At 44.7% G+C, this 18,412-nt stretch overlaps 1 protein-coding gene across 2 annotated transcripts in view; it reads left to right on the top strand.

The window, feature by feature from the left end:
* The window catches only part of ACSS2 (acyl-CoA synthetase short chain family member 2), a 37,384-nt gene that overhangs the window by 17,963 nt on the left and 1,009 nt on the right, over positions 1 to 18,412 (top strand). Inside the window, exons 3-17 of one of the 2 annotated variants that reach the window (XM_084776834.1) lie at positions 6,588 to 6,679; positions 6,877 to 6,980; positions 7,406 to 7,478; positions 7,716 to 7,791; positions 7,942 to 8,056; positions 8,762 to 8,800; positions 12,485 to 12,622; positions 13,130 to 13,300; positions 13,575 to 13,708; positions 13,897 to 14,029; positions 14,110 to 14,166; positions 14,348 to 14,428; positions 15,515 to 15,623; positions 17,324 to 17,392; positions 17,699 to 17,875. In XM_084776834.1, the coding sequence (XP_084632960.1) occupies positions 6,588 to 6,679; positions 6,877 to 6,980; positions 7,406 to 7,478; positions 7,716 to 7,791; positions 7,942 to 8,056; positions 8,762 to 8,800; positions 12,485 to 12,622; positions 13,130 to 13,300; positions 13,575 to 13,708; positions 13,897 to 14,029; positions 14,110 to 14,166; positions 14,348 to 14,428; positions 15,515 to 15,623; positions 17,324 to 17,392; positions 17,699 to 17,875 (1,568 nt within the window). The remainder of the gene's footprint in view (positions 1 to 6,587; positions 6,680 to 6,876; positions 6,981 to 7,405; positions 7,479 to 7,715; positions 7,792 to 7,941; positions 8,057 to 8,761; positions 8,801 to 12,484; positions 12,623 to 13,129; positions 13,301 to 13,574; positions 13,709 to 13,896; positions 14,030 to 14,109; positions 14,167 to 14,347; positions 14,429 to 15,514; positions 15,624 to 17,323; positions 17,393 to 17,698; positions 17,876 to 18,412) is intronic. The other variant, XM_084776835.1, reaches the window with a different exon arrangement.

Here is an 18,412-nt window from a genome sequence, read left to right as displayed (position 1 = left end):
TAATTGTTCTTTTCAAAGATCCTAGTGGGCTTTGATTCTTGGAAGAGCCAATTCTCACTGTCTTCACCCTTCTAACCAGCCCAGGTCCCCAGCCTGGTGTCTGTGACCGAGAAAGAAGATCCTGGAATGAGTAATGTACCTATATTAATAATGTACAGCTTGTCCCCATAGCCAAGGATAGGACTGGGGTGTGTGTGTGTGTGTGTGTGTGTGTGTGTGTGTGTGTGTGTGTGTGTGTGTTTAAGTGGGTTCAAGCAAGCTGTGAATGTATGAGCTATGCACACCTGTTCCCATTCATCATCCGGATATCAAACCTTATTCTCAGTGCTAGAGATATAGCAGTGAACAAGACAGGGAAGGCCTCTGCTGGACCGAGGTTTATATTCCAGTAAAGGACATAAATAATAACAAGCAAGTGAAATACCTGAGATTGTTTCAAGTAATAGAAAGCTTTATGAAAAAAAGAGCAGACTGATTTGATGAAAAGTTTCTAAAAAGGCAAGCTGTGCATGTAGGTGGGTATGTAAATGTACTTTCAGGCAGATTTGTGTTTGAATTTTGGGTACATATATTTATGCTTATTTGTGTTTGTGTGTGCAGCTCAGCAGCTTTTGTGACTAGAATGTTTTTGTATTAGTATACATGGTTGTATGCAAGTGCATATGCAAAGGTGAGCTGGTACGTGGTACACAGTGGGCATATACGCATGAGGACACACTGTCGGCATTCAGCTGTAACCGGAGATGCTTGAAGTTTCTGTAGCATTTGTCAGTGGGCAGCTTTTCTGCTTTGGTACTCAGGGCCATCTGCCAGCTTCCTCGCTCCTTGTTCCATCCCATTTTAGTAAGCTTGCTATGCTTGGCTTCTCTCAGCCCTAGGAGGGTTAAAGCCAAGGAGAAGATAGTAACTGACTCATCAAGCCAGAAGCTGGGAAGAAGCTAATAATTTCTCTCAGTAAGAAAAGGCCTGGCATCCTTGCCCTGTCCCTTACACTGTGAGGAAATAGTCCTGACTTGAAGTTAGAAGATCTGAGGAGCTATTCTTGGCTCTGTCACTTATTACTGAGTGACCTTGGCTCGCTAGTTCTCTCTCTCTAGGTTTCAGTTTCCTCTTTCATAAGTACTCTGGCTAGTAAAGAAGGGGAGGGCACCGACAGCTTGTTGGGGTATTAGATTGTATTGCATCTGAAAAAGGAAGAGGAACATTTTGAGTAGAAGCAATGGCATGATGAGAAATGTGGAAGAAGCTGGGCAAATGGCTCAGTGTGGAAAGAAACTTGCCCCCAAGCCTGATGACCCGCGATCCACATGGTGGGGAACCGACTCCTCCAGGTTGTCCTCTGACACATATGCCATAGCATGGACCCCTCAAACAAGCAAACAAACAAATATAAGATGGATTTTAAAATGTGGAGTTAGGAGCTGGGCTTGATGGTGCACGCCTGTAATCCCAGCACTTGGGGAGGCAGAGGCGGGCGGATGTGAGTTCGAGGCCAGCCTGGTCCACAAAGCAAGTCCAGGGCAGCCAAGGCTACACAGAGAAACCTTATCTCAAAAAACCAAACCAACCAACCAAACAAAAATCCCAAGATAAATAAAAAATGTAGAGGTAGGCATGAGCTTTGTCTAAGGAAATCCAGAAAGAATACACTTAGCATAAAATATAAACTTCCCACTCCTACAGAATCTCGCTCTTGTTCTCATCCCGCCTCTTACTTGCTGATTCCAGCCATACTGACGTCCTTCCTGTTCTTTGAGTAGGCCTCAGTGCTTTCTGTCTGATACTTTCTCTGTGCAGAATATTCTTTCCTAGAATTGATATGGTTACCTATTTTCACTGAGGTCTGAGCTGAAGTAGCCCTTCCCTAGGCCCTCCCTGACACTCTTACCTAAAGTGGTTATCTCCAATAGTGATCAATAGATAACATACACGTATCTTCTGGCCCCCAAATTGTATTTCTGGTAATTCATACTATGGATATATTTGCAAATGACATATGAATAAAGATGGCCATTGAAATATTACTTGTGAAATTAATTATAACATACAGATAGTAGATAAAGAAGATGAAACCATGTATTTTGTATTTGTTTTTTGTTTTTTTCTTTCTGAGACAGGGTTTCTCTGTGTAGCCCTGGCTGTCCTGGACTCACTTTGTAGACCAAGCTGGCCTCGAACTCACAGGGACCCACCTGCCTCTGCCTCCCTTAGTACTAGGATTAAAGGCGTGCCACCAGCATGTGCCACCATTCTGGGCTGAGAATGAAACCATCCTTGATAGAGAATGGTGCCAAGTCATATTTTTAAATTTTTAAAAAGTAAGATGATTGAGTTACACATGTAACATTTGTTCGGTTTATTTCATATATATAATAACTAAAGGCTAAGTCTGTACCTCATTGGTAGAACACTTGCCCAGAATGCCTAAGGCTCTGGTTTACATCCCTGTCACCACACACACACACACACACACACTCACACACTCACACACTCACATACACTCACACTCACACACTCACACACACTCACACTCACACACACTGCTTGGGTGTGATGGTACATGCTTATGACAAGAGAATTGTGATCTTGAGGTGAGCTAGGGCAACATGGCTACACTTGGTCTCAAAAAGAAGCAATAATTAAAATGCCATCATTCTGTGGAAAATTAGAATATGTAAGAATACATATACATAGACAGTGTTGTCTAACAAGTGTGTCCCTTGAGTAGAGCACCTTTCCTTAACCTTTCTACCCCATGCTTGGCTAGACTGTAAAGAGCTTATCTTTTTTCTCTCTCTCTTTTATATTTATTTGTTTGTTTGTTTGTTTGTTTGAGACAGGGTTTCTCTGTGTAGCCTTAGCTGTCCTGGACTCACTTTGTAGACCAGGCTGGCCTCGAATGCACAGAGATCCGCCTGCCTCTGCCTCCCGAGTGCTGGGATTAAAGGCGTGCGCCACCACACCCAGCTTCTGAGCTTATCTTTTAAAGTCTAATATTTTAAGTTCAATTTTTATTACTTATGCTAAAAGTATAGGCTTCTTTCAAAATCATTATTTTGGTCACTCCACACGAGCTCTCCATACTTCTAAGAGTGGCTTTCTCTGCAAATTGTCTCCAGAAAGTTACACAAAATGTCAGTAGCAGTGGTTGTCAGCAGGTGGGGTGACTGGAAGATATGATTGAGAGGGACACTTAGCAGTTCGTATCTTTTTAGGCAGTATTACTTATTTATTAAAACTCATGAAATAGCAGCAGAGGAAAGTGAGAAAAACATTCTCATATCTACATTTTCACAAGAACTCACAGTATTTCCTTTGTATGTGTTTGTTGTTGAAACAGGGTCTTGGGGTTGGGGATTTAGCTCAGTGGTAGAGCGCTTGCCTACCAAGCACAAGGCCCTGGGTTTAGTCCTCAGCTCTGGGGGAAAAAAAAAGAAAGAAAGAAACAGGGCCTCACTGTTAGCCCAGGCTTATCTCAAACCGTTGGCAATCTTCCTACTTCAACCTTCTGAGTTCCAGTATTACAGGGATAGGTACTGTACCCAGCTAAAATTGTGTATTTTTAAAAGGTATTTTCCCAGTCACTCAGTTTTCTATCACTGTATTTTATTTATTTGTAATACTTAGCATAACAAAATCATTTTGGATTAATTGTAGATTATATATTACCTACAATATCATTAGCATACAAGCTGCACGATGTCAGGTATCTTGTACGTCAGTGTTTTGTTCTACATATGCATATAGCATGTGGTAGTCATTGAATAAGCAAAGAAAGAATCACTTAAAAACAAACAAACACACACACACAAAACCAACCAACCAACCAACCAACCAACAAACAAACAAAAACAGGCTAGACCTAGGGAGTCAGGAGATAGAAATTATATTAAAGAAAGACAGCATTTTCATTGCTGTCGTTATGTGCACACCTTTAATCCCAGAACTAGAGAAGCAACGGAGGTGGATCTCTGTGAGTTCAGTGCCAGTCCAGTCTACATAGTGAGTTCTAGGCCTGGCAAACTTGTTTCAAAAAGAAAAGAAAATTATTTCATTCATTACTTTATTTATTTACTCATAGGCAGGGTCTCATTTAGCCCAGGCTGGCCTGAAACACGCTATGTAGCCGAGGATGATTTGAACTTCTGATCCTTACGCCTCTACCTTTTAAGCACTTTATGCACATGTGCTATGTGCCCATTTATGCAGTGCTGGAGACTGAACCCAGGGCTTCATGCATTGTGGCAAGCATGCTACCAACTGATTATATTCCCAGCCCTCAAAATGTTTTAGTTTTAAGTATGATACCTCTAGAATTAAAAGTAAGTAAATTCATTTCAAAAGTTTTCTTATTTTTATAGTAAAAGTAATTTAAATTTTTTGGCCTAAGGGGTTTTAGCAAAATGGTGTAAAAGCGCCTGTCACTAAGCTTGACGACCTGAATTTGATCCCCGGAACCCCCACAGGGTAGGGAGAGATTTCTGAACTACACTCTTTGTTCAGTCATCAGAAAAAAAAAGATTTATAAAAACCAATCATGTTCTGTGAAACCAAAGTGATAAAAAATATTTCAGCCGAGGATTATCCTATCCAAGAAAAAGAAAGATGGGAAAAACATCCTGTGAGCCAGTTGTGGAGGCTTGTACCTACAATCCCAATATTTTGGAGTTAGAAGCACACAGGAGAATTGGGACATTGAAGCCAGTGTGGGCTGCATAGTGAGGCTCTGTACCAACAGACGAATGAAGGGAAGAGGGTGGGAGGGAAAAGAAAAGAGCCAGTGAGATAGCTACATGGCTAAAAGTATTAGCAGTGCTGGCCTGAAGACCTGAGTTCAGTACCTGGTCCCATATAAAAAGCCAGATGTGGTAATGGACACCTGTAATCCCAGCATTCCTACAGTGAGATGGAGGCGGAGACAGGAGAATGATTGCCTAGGAGCTCCTGAACCAGCTAGCCTGGCATTCACAGCGCAGCGGAAACAAAATGCTTCAGAGGTGAATGTCCAGGACCTCTACATGGCATGCGAGCGCAAGCCCATGCACACGCACACAGAGTGAAGAGATAAATGAATGAAAAACAAGACAAAAGTTTTTTCTGTCATCTTGGAACATGTTGAGATCTGCTGGGAATAGGATTTCTTCTAATTCTTTTGTTGTTGTTGTTTGTTTGTTTTTCAAGACTGGGTTTCTCTGTGTAGCCCAGGCTGTCCTGGAATTTGCTCTGTAGACCAGGCTGGCCTAGGACTCACAGAGTTCTGCCTGCCTCTGACTCTCAAGTGTTGGGATTAAAGGTGTGTGCCCATTTTATGGGAGGGATCAAGACTTCTAAGAAGTGAACATGTCTAGAAGGCTACGGGGCAAGGGCATTTTTGCTAACTATAGTCGAAGTCTCTAGAACCAAAAATAGCAATGTTTTTCTTAAAATCAAAGATAGTTATGCTTGTAATGAGACTGAATTCTGTCTATGCAAGAGTTGTGTATAAAACAAAACACAACAGAGTGCCTCCTAGTCGCAAACGGAATAAAACCAGAGTAATCTGGAAAAGTATAACTCAGGCCTGTGGAAACAATGGTGTGGCTTGTGCCATCTTCCCACAGAGGCCACTGGATACAGAGTATGTGTGATGCTGTACCCTACACAGCTGTGAATAAATGCAAGTGGTTTGTGCTTTTGTTTAAAAATGGAGAGATGGCTCAGAGGTTAAGAGTACAGGCTCCTCTTCCAGAGGACCCTGGTTCAATTCCCAGCACCCACATGGCTTCTCACAGCTGCCTATATTCCAGTTCCAGTCTCTTCATACAGACATACATCCAGGCAAAACAGATGATTGCCATCATGGTTGGGATTTTTTATGTGTTCTTTTTTTTTTTTCAGACAGGTTCTCACACTGTAGCCCTGACTGGCCCTGAACTTGAGGCAGTTCAACTTAATAACGTCTTAGCGTAGTCTGCTGGGTAGTGATATTACAGGAGTGAGTCACTACACAAGGCTTTAATCCAGTCTTGATCCTTCTCAAAAGTCATAACTTGCTGTACCTGGAAGCACAAGGTGCATCTGCTGTGTTAGGATAAAAGAGAGGGGCTCATCACTCCATTTTGTCAACATAAAAATAAGGCTCAGGGATAGACAGTACACTTTTCAATCTCATAAAACTTGAATATAAAGTATCTTGAGAGGCAAAAGTGTCTGTCCAGTCAACTCAAGATGTGGTATCAGGGGACTGAAGAGATGGCTCAGCAGTTAAGAGCCTTGGCTGCTCTTCTGAAGGATTTGGGTTCAATCCCTAGCATCCACATGGCAACTTAAAATCATCTGTAACTCTGGTGCCAGAAGCTCCGATGCCTTCCTCTGGCCTCTGGTGGCCACAGGCATGCAAGTGGTACACAGACATGCATTCAGAGAAAACACTCATGCACATAAAATGTAAAAGTTAATTAAAATACTTTTTAGAAAGATGTAGCAGAAGATTTACTGACGGGAGTGTCAGGCATTGATAGGAAGAGATGGAATTTTGTGACTGTTCTTATTTATAAGAGAAAAAAGCTGTATCCCTAATTACTGATGTAATTTCTGGTGTATCATAGGGAGGGCAACGAGCCAGGGGAGACCACCAAGATCACTTACCAGGAGCTTCTGGTCCAAGTGTGTCAGTTCAGCAATGTTCTCCGTAAACAGGGTGAGTATGGGGTGTGGGAGAGGCACTAGAGGACCTAGCCCTGAGATATCCGAGGAAGTGGTGAAAAGGAGGAGGACAAGAAATGGAAGGACTCTAGTAACAGGAACAGAAAACGTTAGTTGGGAGGGGCCAGCTGAGGGGGAGGCAGGAAGGAGTAGTGAGAGACGTCCATGGCCTCTGTTGTGCTTGTCCTTCAGGCATTCAGAAGGGTGACCGAGTGGCCATCTACATGCCTATGATCTTGGAGCTTGTGGTGGCCATGCTGGCATGTGCGCGCCTTGGAGCTCTGCACTCCATTGTGGTAGGAGCTTGGGCTGGTGAAAGGAACCAAGGGGGACGGGGAGGGCTGTGGAGAAGGAAACTGGGCCTGGATGGTGAAGGCTCTTAAATATAAGTTCCAATCTGCTAGCTATTCAGATCTTTTGGAACCCTGTTTTGGAGATACTGGATTTCTTTTTTCTTTCTTTCTTTTCTTTTCTTTTCTTTTTTCTTTTTTTTGAGACAGGGTTTCTCTCTGTAGCCCTGGCTGTGGCTGTCCTAGACTCGCCTTATAGACCAGGCTGACCTCAAACTCACAGCAATCACCTGCCTCTGCCTCCCGAGTGTTGGGATTAAAGGCGTGCGCCACCACTGCCCAGGCGAGATGCTGGATTTCAGGAGCACCTTCCTTCCTTGATCACTTACTCCCTAGCCCTGCCCCCACCTCAGCTTTTTCCCCTTCCCTAGTTTGCAGGCTTCTCTGCAGAGTCTCTCTGTGAAAGGATCTTGGATTCTAGCTGCAGCCTCCTCATCACTACAGGTGACTAACTTATACCCAGTCTCCAGATCCTCCTACCCCTCAAGTGTGCTCTCTAGTCTGCTTGTTGATGTGGCCTCTTGGGCTGGAGGGGCGGCTTGCCTGCCTTCTCACCCTACCTCAGCTACTGAGGGTCAGAGCCAGAGTCGAGAGGCCTGTTCAGGAAGGGCCCTGTGGACATTGGGCCGACTGGGGAGCCCGGTGTGTACTAAGGCCTGGAATGTTTATTGCTCCCCAAAGATGCCTTCTACAGGGGGGAAAAACTTGTGAACCTGAAGGAGCTGGCTGATGAGTCCTTGGAGAAGTGCCGAGAGAGGTAAGTTTGCTGACCCTTACCCACCTGTTGACAGGCTCTCTCTCCACTGCCAGCTTCCCCCCTTCCTACGTACTTCTAGAGGGCATGGTGCATCTTGCCAACTTCTTTTAGCCAAACAGGCCAATACTTCAGCCTTTTCTTTTTCTCCAGAGGTTTCCAAGTGAGATGCTGCATTGTGGTCAAACATCTGGGGCGGTCAGAGTTGGGCATGAATGACTCCCCTAGGCAATCTCCTCCAGTCAAGAGGTCCTGTCCAGATGTCCAGGTGAGGCTGACACTGCTGCACTCTCCTTTGGGCTTTAATTCCCTCTCCCTTCCTCCCCAAGAATTTCCTATTTTGTTTCCCTTTGCTTCATCATCATATTACTGACATCTGGGAACAGTTCCAGGAAAGCTTCCTCTAATAGGGTTTGCTGAGAGCAGGGGATGCTGACCTTCACTGTATGCAGAGAAGCCCTTGGGCTTTAGGAATTTAGCATGAGAAACTGCAAGGGTTGGTAGGCACAGGGGACCCTTAGGGGTCAGGCTTGGGCTTAGGTTGGAAGTGTGCTGACTTGGTGACCATATTACTCATCCTGATTGGACTGTGACATGAATGAGCTACATTTGTGGCTTTGGATCCATTTCTTCTGCTGAAAGCTGTAGGAAAGCTCCATTGACAGCCTAGAGTTGTGAAGGGCATAGGTATGTAAATTCTGGAGTCCAGAAGGGTAGATGGCTGCTTAGATTCTTCAATTTGAAGTATCTGGGTATTGCTGGAACTAGAAAGGCTAGCCCGAGACTACGGAAATTGGAGAGCCCAGGCAATGTTTGAATAGGGGCTAGGAAAATAGAGGCTGAGGGGACTAATGAAATGGCAGGCTGGGGATGGAGAAGGCTTCCAGGGGTCTAGGGAACACTCACCCTTCCTTCTGTCGTCTCTGTCTTTGGACCCTGCTCATCAGCTTTCCATTCCATGGGCTCTTAACAGGGTAAGCTGAAAGAGAAATCCAAGTGCGTCCGACCCCAGGTACCCACTGCTTCACTGCCCTTGATCACTCTTCCCTGTGTGCTTGTCTGTAAGTTCTTCTGCTCTCTGTCTGTCTGCTCCAGCGAGTGACTGCCAGAGCTAAGCCTGCTGCCTCTGTTCCTGGGCCCCTTGACAGCCATGCTATTCTGAAGGGTTATAGAATCAAATGTGTGTTTCTGCCTCTGTCAACTCAGAGTTAGCAACAGGGATCAGTTCACTCCTGCTGTATAAACCCTTTGTGGGAGACGGGACTAGGTAACCTTTCAGATAGCACAGGCAGTGCACTTAGCTGGGCAGGAGGTAGAGCCAGGAAAGACAGGAGGCATATGGAGGGACAGGCTCTGAGCTTGGGACGTTACCATCAAGTGGGAGGTTAGTCCTATCTTGCAAAAGGAAAGGAAGTTATGTATGAGACAGCAGAGAAAGGGATTCCTAAATACACTTATATGCAATTTAGAATTTATAAACCATCCATAGCTGTGATGTAATTACGTTCTAAATTTGACAAAAGTCACACTGTAGGTGTTGCTGAAAGGAGACTCGTATGAAGCAGTGGCTTGGAGTTCAAGGCCAATTTTAAATTTCATGGACTTCAAATATGTCATGTCTCTCTTCTTGGGGCTTCACTTTTTAAAAATTGGTAATAAAGAGTGGCGCATGATTAAATAAAAATAGTTTCTACCCCTAAAACAAAATATAAAGGCCACTGTTCGTGTGAGCATCACCATCTTCTCAGGCTACGTAGAGTTTTCCATGCTGACTTCTTGTGCTGGTGGTATACATAAGCCCTTACTCTCATGAGTGTAGACACAGGCCTGATTCTAGGAATCTGTTTTCCTTATGAAATGTAGTCAGATCTGGGCATGGGAATGCACACTTTTTATTCCATTACTGGGGAAGCAGAGTTATAAGGATCTCTGTGAGTTTGAGACCAGCCTGATGTACACAGCAAATTCTAGGCAGCCAGGAAGGAAGGAACAAAACTAAATGAAACTTCTTTTGAAAGAGGTAACAAATGTGGTGGTTTAGAATGTAGGCTCTGGAGCCAGACTACGTGGGTTCAAATCCTGTCTCTGCCACCTGCTACAGTGTAAGCTTGGGCAATTTAAGTTCTCTTGTTTCACTTTCTCTATATATAAGGTAAAAATTGTAACTATGCTTATCTCAGGGTTTTATCATTATATAGGGTGTTTGTCATGTAGTAACTACTCAATATATGTTAGGTGTTGTCACTGCCTTTAAAATATGAGACAGGTGCTAGGTGTGGTGGCACACGCCTACAATCCCAGCATTTGGTAGGCAGAGGTAGGTGGATCACTGTGAGTTTGAGGCCAGCCTGGTCTACAAAGCAAGTCCAGGACAGGCAAGGCTACACAGAGAAACCCTGTCTCGGGGGAAAATTACATACATACATACATACATACATACATACATACATACATACATACATACATACATTTCTAGAGGGAAGACTAGAATTAATAAATAAAAATAAATAAATAAATACAACCCAAAACAATGCAACAATAACATTTTTTATAATTCAGCCTCAAGCAGCAAACTCCTGGGTGGTTGTTTTTTGGAGATGAAAGTAAAATAGGTTACAAAAACAAAAAACAAAACCCAAAACAAGCAAGAAAGCAAACAGACAAATAAAAAGCCCAAAGAAAATTAAATTAGTCTCACAAAGTTCAGGTTTCTTTGTGTGAAAACTGCAGTGAAAGCTGTAGAAAGCTTGGCAGGCCTCCAGGTTCCTGCCTTGTTACACAGTCTTCAAAGGAGGGCCTGGTGCAGTGTGCAGGCAGGCGCCCTCTCAACCACACTGCCTGCAGACTCCATCTGCCTCTTACACACCTGGAACCTCTAAGACAGTTCTGGCCCAACAACAGGGCCAACTCCTCAGTTTTTATTCTGGAAAACTCAGCTCTTTTCTTCTTTGAAGGCCTCAGGCCTCATAGGCACACAGGTAATTCACAAGCAATGTTTGCTTCACTAACAGCTCATTCTGCTTCCTGGAGCTCACTATCAGTTCCACAGTTGGAGCACCACACCTCCTGCACGCCTCCCTACACACACACACAGACACCCACAAAGGAAACAATGTTATAAGATTATAAAAATTTCCTCATTGCCAAACCACAGTGTAACTGTGTCTTACCCTGTAACAATTCAATGTATTGTAGACCAGCACCATTTATAAAGAATATTGACATAGTTCCACTTAAAAGCATTAATGCCCTCAGCTCAACAATTATTTGGCAGGAAAAAAGTATCCATGTGACAATGGACATATAAACTTTTATAGATCTTCCACTAAAAGATAGGGCACTTTATGTTTTCTTGCTGAGACAGCTTGTCTATCTCACTCGCACGCACACACACACACACACACACACACACACACACACACACACACACACAGCCCACCCCAGCCCTGCCCTCACTTGCATGCCTCTCTCTAAGACAGGGTTTCACTATATAGCTACAGCTGACTTGGAACTCACTATGCAGACCAGGCTGGCTTTGAATTTAGCATGCCTCTGCCCCCTGAGTGCTGAGATTAAAGGCATATGCCACTCTATCAGCCTATCACTTTTAGTAATTTTTATAATGCTCATATTCCAGAAATTTCAAGTTCTCTTGAGTAAAGGTGGGACAAATCAGAAAAACAGGATTGGTCATTTTCTAATTTATCAAGGTGTATGTCTGATACTTTGGGATTAAAAAAACAACAACAAATACTCACATAACAACATGGGTATATGACCATGGATTAGAGAAAGGAAATTACCTAATATCACATTGAACATTCTAAGAATCTAATGGAAGCAGATGTAGTGGCAGTCAAGCATAGTGGGCCATCCCTTTCCTGAGAGGAATTCACCTCAAGTTAGTAGGTGCTTCTCTACTAACTTGAAACAAAACTTCCTGCTGGGTGGAGCCTGTCTCCTCAAGTCGGAGCTGCTGTGGGAAGCCCTAATGCTTCTGCTTCTCTGAGGACAGCAAAGAGAACCTCCAGGATGGGATGGGATCTAAGCACGTAGAAAAAACTCCCGAACCCAAATCGGTTGGGTTTTCTTGCTACTAACAGAATTAAGTGTTCCCCTCACCTGTAGGCGGTGACTAATTTTGTTTTTAATTGTGTGATTGTCTACATCCCCGCTGATGTGTATGTGTGTGTGTATTCAGGCTGTGTATGCATAGTCCAACAAAAATGTTGTTTGAATATTGTATACATCACTAGATGCTAAGGCTATGTGGGAAATACAGCTGTTCCACCACCCTCCTAGAGGTCCCTGTCCAGTTTGGGGAGATAATAATCAAGAAAATAAAGTAACTGGAAAGATGTGTTGTCTGGGAAAGAAACCAGGCGTGATGAATAATAATAGCAGGCGGGGCGGGAGTTTGTCAGATACTGTTCAGGGGAGTCTTTCTAAGAAGGCCGCATTTCAGCTGAGTACTGCAAGATGTGAAGGAGCCAGGAAGAGCTATTTCTCAGTGTACAGCCAGGTAAGGTGGGCTCCAAGGTAGAGATAGAGCAAGAACGGCAGAGTAAGTCTGTTCTCTCTCGGGGGCCACATTCCGTTCCTGTGCCCATATGTGCAGGGTCTCAGGCGGGGCGTCTCTTGCCTCTGTCCTAGCTTTTTACAGTTCTTCCCTGCCCATTCCTGTCTTCCTCTCCAGATCTCCTGGAATGAAGGGGTTGACTTGTGGTGGCATGAACTCATGCAGCAGGCCGGGGATGAGTTTGAGCCTGAATGGTGTGATGCTGAGGACCCACTCTTCATCTTGTATACCAGTGGCTCCACAGGCAAACCCAAGGTCAGTGTGTGTGTGTGTGTGTGTGTGTGTGTGTGTGTGTGTGTGTTTGGATAAGGGTGCGAAGTGAGTTTCTGAGGAAGCCTGGAATGACCAGCAAAACCTATTAGATGGTGCACTGGGAACGTGAGTGATGTGGTGACTAAGACATACAGTCTAAGAATGTAAGTGGGCAGTATACTTTTGTGACACCAGAGTGTGATAAAGGAGATGGAAAAGAGACAAATGACGTGAAAAGGCATTGTCACTGGCAGTGGTGGTGCATAACTTTAATCCCAGCATTCAGGAGGCAGAGGCAGGTGGATCTCTGTGAGTTTGAGGTCAGCCTAGTGTACTGAGTGAGTTTTAAGATAGCCAAGGCTACACAGAGAAACCTTGTCTCAAAAAAGGGGGGTCATTCACAGGGTTAAAATCTTTAAGAAGGATCTTCTTCCAGTTCTGTGCAGGCTCCTTTGTTGGTCAGTAGAGGTAGATACAAAACCCCAACATGAAGCCCCATTCTCTCCACAGGGTGTGGTACACACAATTGGAGGCTACATGCTCTATGTAGCTACAACTTTCAAGTATGTGTTTGATTTCCACCCAGAGGATGTGTTCTGGTGCACAGCAGACATTGGCTGGATCACTGGTCATTCCTATGTCACCTATGGGCCACTGGCCAATGGTGCCACCAGTGTTTTGGTGAGATGGGATCTGGGACATGGACAAGATTCTCCTGGGTGGCTACCTCCCAAAGCAACTTAGTCTAAAAAAAGGACACTCACACAGGGACCTACTTCCTGGAGAAAGGAATCCTGAGGGGTTGTATATCCTACTAGAAAGTTTCTTGACTTGAGTGGTTAGGGGGTAAAGACATAATTGATCAGAAAGGCCAAATACTGAACCTGATGGAATGGTAGGGGAATGGAAAGACTATTGGGAAGGGCCAAAAATAACTAGATTTCATTGGGGTCAGTTTGAGGGGATCCCCACATACCCAGATGAGAGCCGCTTGTGGAGCATTGTGGACAAATACAAGGTGACCAAGTTCTACACGGCACCAACAGCAATCCGGATGCTCATGAAGTTTGGAGATGAACCTGTCACCAAGTGAGACCCCTCCCCACTGCTGCCTCATGGCGTCCCTCAGAGCTGAGCACAGCCCTTTGTGCAGTTTCTTTCTGTTGTCCCAACTTCCTGACCTGGAATGAGGGAGGGGCAAAGGAATGCTGAATGTGTATGTATTTTGGCTCCTAGTGGTGCTCAGAACTTTTCTCTCTTCCACGCTCCTGCCCCAGACACAGCCGGGCATCCTTGCAGGTGCTGGGCACCGTAGGTGAACCCATCAACCCTGAGGCCTGGCTGTGGTACCACCGGGTAGTAGGTTCCCAGCGTTGCCCCATTGTAGACACCTTCTGGCAAACAGAAACAGTGAGTAAGGGATTCAGGAGTCTGGGGCTTAGGGACAATGTAGGAAAATGGATTCAAACCCCCATCCGTGACTTCCACAGGGTGGCCACATGCTGACCCCTCTCCCTGGTGCCACACCTATGAAACCGGGTTCTGCTGTGAGTAAAGTGCTTCTGCTGGCCCTGGGCTGGGCAGGGACAAGATTTCGGGTTTCTGGCCTATTAGAGAATAGGGTGCCTGACTGAGAGCTATGAGAACTGTGGGGCTCCAGGCCCACTGGGAGCTAAGTCACAGTCGCCTCATGGCTCCTCTTGGGTTGTGCCTCTCGTTCGCTGCTAGTCTTTCCCGTTCTTTGGTGTGGCGCCTGCGATCCTGAGTGAGTCTGGGGACGAGCTGGAAGGGGAAGCTGAAGGCTACCTGGTGAGAATCTGGGGTCTTTGGGAAAGGAAAGGGTCTGCTAAGGGCACTTTGTTTTAGAGTAATAACTATCTTCCCTGGTAGTTGCTAAGGACAACTACAGTTGAGAGTTTGTCCTCTGCTGAAAGGCACCAATGGAGAGCCTTCCAAATACTTTCCTGCCTCTTTACCTTTTGGCACCTAGATTTTTAAGAGCCTTTTTACCATATGTTCCAAGATTAATGATGGCACTTTTTTTGGAGTCAAAAGACCTAGTCCCAATTCTACCTTTTCTAGAGAAAGGGGTTTTTTTTAACATAAAGACTAACCCTGTAGGCTCTGGAGTAGCCTGCTGGTGTTCAGATCCTGACTCTGCCTCTTCCGTGGCCACAGATAAGCAGTTACCTATTGCCTTTGACTGTTAATCTAGGAACTGTAAAATTGGGTTATAATATGTATAAATAATAGTACTTATCTCCTACCTTTGATTAAATTAAATAATCTACACAAAAGCATTAGCCTGGAACTGAGCAGTTAGTGCTCATAACACTTGCTGTTGCCGTTTTTGTGGCTAGTGTCTGTCAGATAGCATCCCATTTCATCCTTCCAAGATCAAGTTAGTAACAGGTGCAGGACTTGAACCTAAGCTTTCTTACTCAGTCTAGAATTCTTATGGCACAGGGTTGATTGATTAGAAATTATTTATTCACTCATACAGATTCCATTTTTATATGACTTGTTTGCATTTAGCTAAACATGCTTTCCTGAAATTACCTAAAAGAAACCCAAATTTTCTAAATGTGAAATGTGTTATTATTCACAGAACACTGTACTAGGCAGTTTCCACATACTATTAATTTAATCCTTATAATAACTTTAGGATTTATTATTTACAGTCGAGAGTCCTGAAGTTCAGAGAAACAAAGTAACTTACCCGAGGCCATGTAGAATTAGGATTCTAAGGCGGCTCTTCTCTCCCCAAAACCTACACTCTGCACTGCTTCTCGGGGTGGCACTTAGGTGTTCTCTCTCAGGGTTTGCAATGCTATGATTGTCTTCCTGTGAGACAGCCTAGAGGATATGATCAGTGTAGCTTCTGTACTCCCCCAGGTGTTCAAGCAGCCCTGGCCAGGGATCATGCGCACAGTTTATGGAAACCACACACGTTTTGAGACCACCTACTTTAAGAAGTTCCCTGGCTACTATGTGACAGGAGATGGTGAGCCTTGGATGTCCTGCCCCTACCCTTTTCCCCAAGACATGTACTTTCACTTTTCACTTTCAAAGGAACAGAGAAAGGACTATGTCCTAATGTCTGTATCTAGTCCCAGGAAAGCTACAGTGAAACCTCTAAGAGCAGGAATGAGGGCTGAAGAAATGGCCAGTGGTTAAGAACACTTGCTGCTCTTCCAGAGGGCCCAAGTTTGGCTCCCAGCACCCATGCCATGTGGATCCAGTGATCTAATGGGCACCCACACAAGCGGATTTTAGTAAGGAAGGGACAGACAATAAACCAAGCTTATTGGTTACAAGTTAGTCATAGGTAGAGAAACGTGCTATGAAGAAAACAATGAGATAGGAGCCTTCAGTGAAAAGGCTTCTCTAAGTGATATTTGAGCAGAGCCCCTGAGGGTTTAAAAGGGATCAAGCATGGAGAAAGATTATAAATAAGAGTATTATAAATAGTAGATACAACCTTGAAATTCACAAGAAATGGAGGAATACCTGTGAGGCTGGAGTAAAATAAGCCAATGGAAGAATTTCTCATTAAGTTAGAGAGGTAGCTAATAGATAATACAGTCATGTAGGCTTGGTAAGCAGTCTAGATTTTATTCAAAGTACAGTGGAAGCTGGGATGTGGCTCAGTTGGCCTATGCATGTACAAAGTTCCAGAATCTGTTTCCAGCACCACATTAAACTGAGCACAAGGCAATCTCAGTACTTGGGAGGCAGAAGCAGAAGAATTAGGAATTCAGGGCCAACTTTGATAATAGTGAATTTGAGGCCAGCCTTGGGTGCATAAGACCCTATCTGAAAAGTGGATGGTGGGTAGATGGAGATACATCTCAGTAGTAGCATGTTTGCCTAGCATACCTGAAGTCTTCAGTTTAGTTTTCAGTAACACGCGCTCATGCAAGCGCGTGCGCACGCGCACGCACACACACACACACACACACACACACACACATGCACACACACACACATACACATATACAGAGTGAGGGGTAGCTAATTAGTATCTGGAAAATAATTTTGAATGTTCTAAAAAATATACTTTAAATTGATTATATTATTTATTGCCATGGAGCAGATTATGCCCCAAACTGGCAGCTTCAGAGAACACATAGTTTCTTGAGGATCAGGATCTGAGAGTGTCTTGGTTGGGTGGGTCTTAGTCAGGGTGTCTCATGGGTAAGAGTCAAGCTGTTAGCTGAGGCCTATTTATGTGTGGGATCACAAGGCTTTAGGCAGGAATCCTCGGGCAGTTGTAAACTGCTTGATATGGGTTCGAGGAACTGAACCTTGGTCCTCTGGAAGAAGAGCAGATTTAGTTGGATCTCTCCATAGGTCATTCACATGGCATCTGACTATACCCAGAAGAAATGATCTGGGAGAACAGACTAAGATGGTAGCTCCAATGTCTTCAATAAGCTAATCTCAGAAGCGACATCTATTGTTTCTGCCAGTCACATACACTAACGCTATATAGTGACAAAGAGGGCTGCATAGTGCTATGAATCCTAGAAGATGGAGATCAGTGGGGTCATCTTGGAGATTGGCTGCGAAGGCAAACACAAGTGGAAGCAGGAAAACTTGTTAAAAGATTACAATCAGCTAGTGTAGTAAGTGTGGCAGTTTTATAGTGTAAATTGTGTGTTCTGCTGTAGGGTGTTCACTGTGTTGAACATTTCTTCCCAGGCTGCCGGCGGGATCAGGATGGCTATTACTGGATCACTGGCAGGATTGATGACATGCTCAATGTGTCTGGTGAGGGTCTTCTATCCCTTCTAGCAACTCCTAGGCAGCCCTTTGGGAGAGCCAGGCCAATCCTCCTGAGAGACTGTGTGGAGTGTGTCATCCAGCCCTGGGTCAGGTTTTGGAGGGAAAGTATAATGCATGCTAGAACATGCCACGAGAGAGGGTCTAGGGTGGTCACGCGTGCTGGAAGGCATGCCACGGAAGGGTGAAGGAGAGCCTTCCCCATTTGACCAGAGCAGCCTGTGGGCGCAAATGGAGCAGGAGCTGGGGCACGGGAGAAGAGAGCCCCTCATGCATTTCCTTTCTCTTGACAAGGACATCTTCTGAGTACAGCAGAGGTGGAATCAGCACTTGTGGAACACGAGGCTGTTGCAGAGGCAGCTGTGGTGGGCCACCCTCATCCTGTGAAGGGCGAATGCCTTTATTGTTTTGTCACCTTGTGTGATGGCCACACCTTCAGCCCCACCCTCACTGAGGAACTGAAGAAACAGAGTAAGAAGCCTCCTGGGGCAGGAACTGAAAGATCTGCAAGTTATGGGGGAGAGGCTGCAGCAAATTACAAACAGCCCCAGGGGGTCCTGTGGGGTGACTGGTGTCTTCCTATTTAGTCTCCACTAGTCTCCCCACTGGGATAATAATAGGCAATCTTTTTAGAAAACGTTCTCTGTCAGCAGCAGCATTAGTGCTGTAAACGATTTATCCTCTGTATCCTATAACTACCCCAACAATATAGATCCTGTTGTTGTTACTCTAGTTGTATGGAGAAGAAACTTGAGGTGCAGGGCAGTGGAAAGCTTGCTCAAGGCTGGGCTGCAGAGGCGGGATTTAAACTCCAGCAGCTGATTCTACAGGCAGAGTTCCATGAACATGGATCAAAGTAAAACAAAGGAGGAAAGAGACACTGTGTTAGGAGAGACTGGGGAGCAGAAAACCTCAGAATGACTCTAGGCAGAGCTTTGAAGAAGAAATAGCTGGGAAAATAAAGTCATGGCTTTAGGAAGTCTGGCCAAAGGCACTAAAGACATGCTT

This window comes from Acomys minous, assembly GCF_964271855.1.
Source record: "Acomys minous genome assembly, chromosome: 3".
Lineage (NCBI taxonomy): Eukaryota > Metazoa > Chordata > Mammalia > Rodentia > Muridae > Acomys > Acomys minous.
Note: the sequence above shows the minus strand (reverse complement) of the source record. Positions and strands in the feature narration are given on the sequence as shown.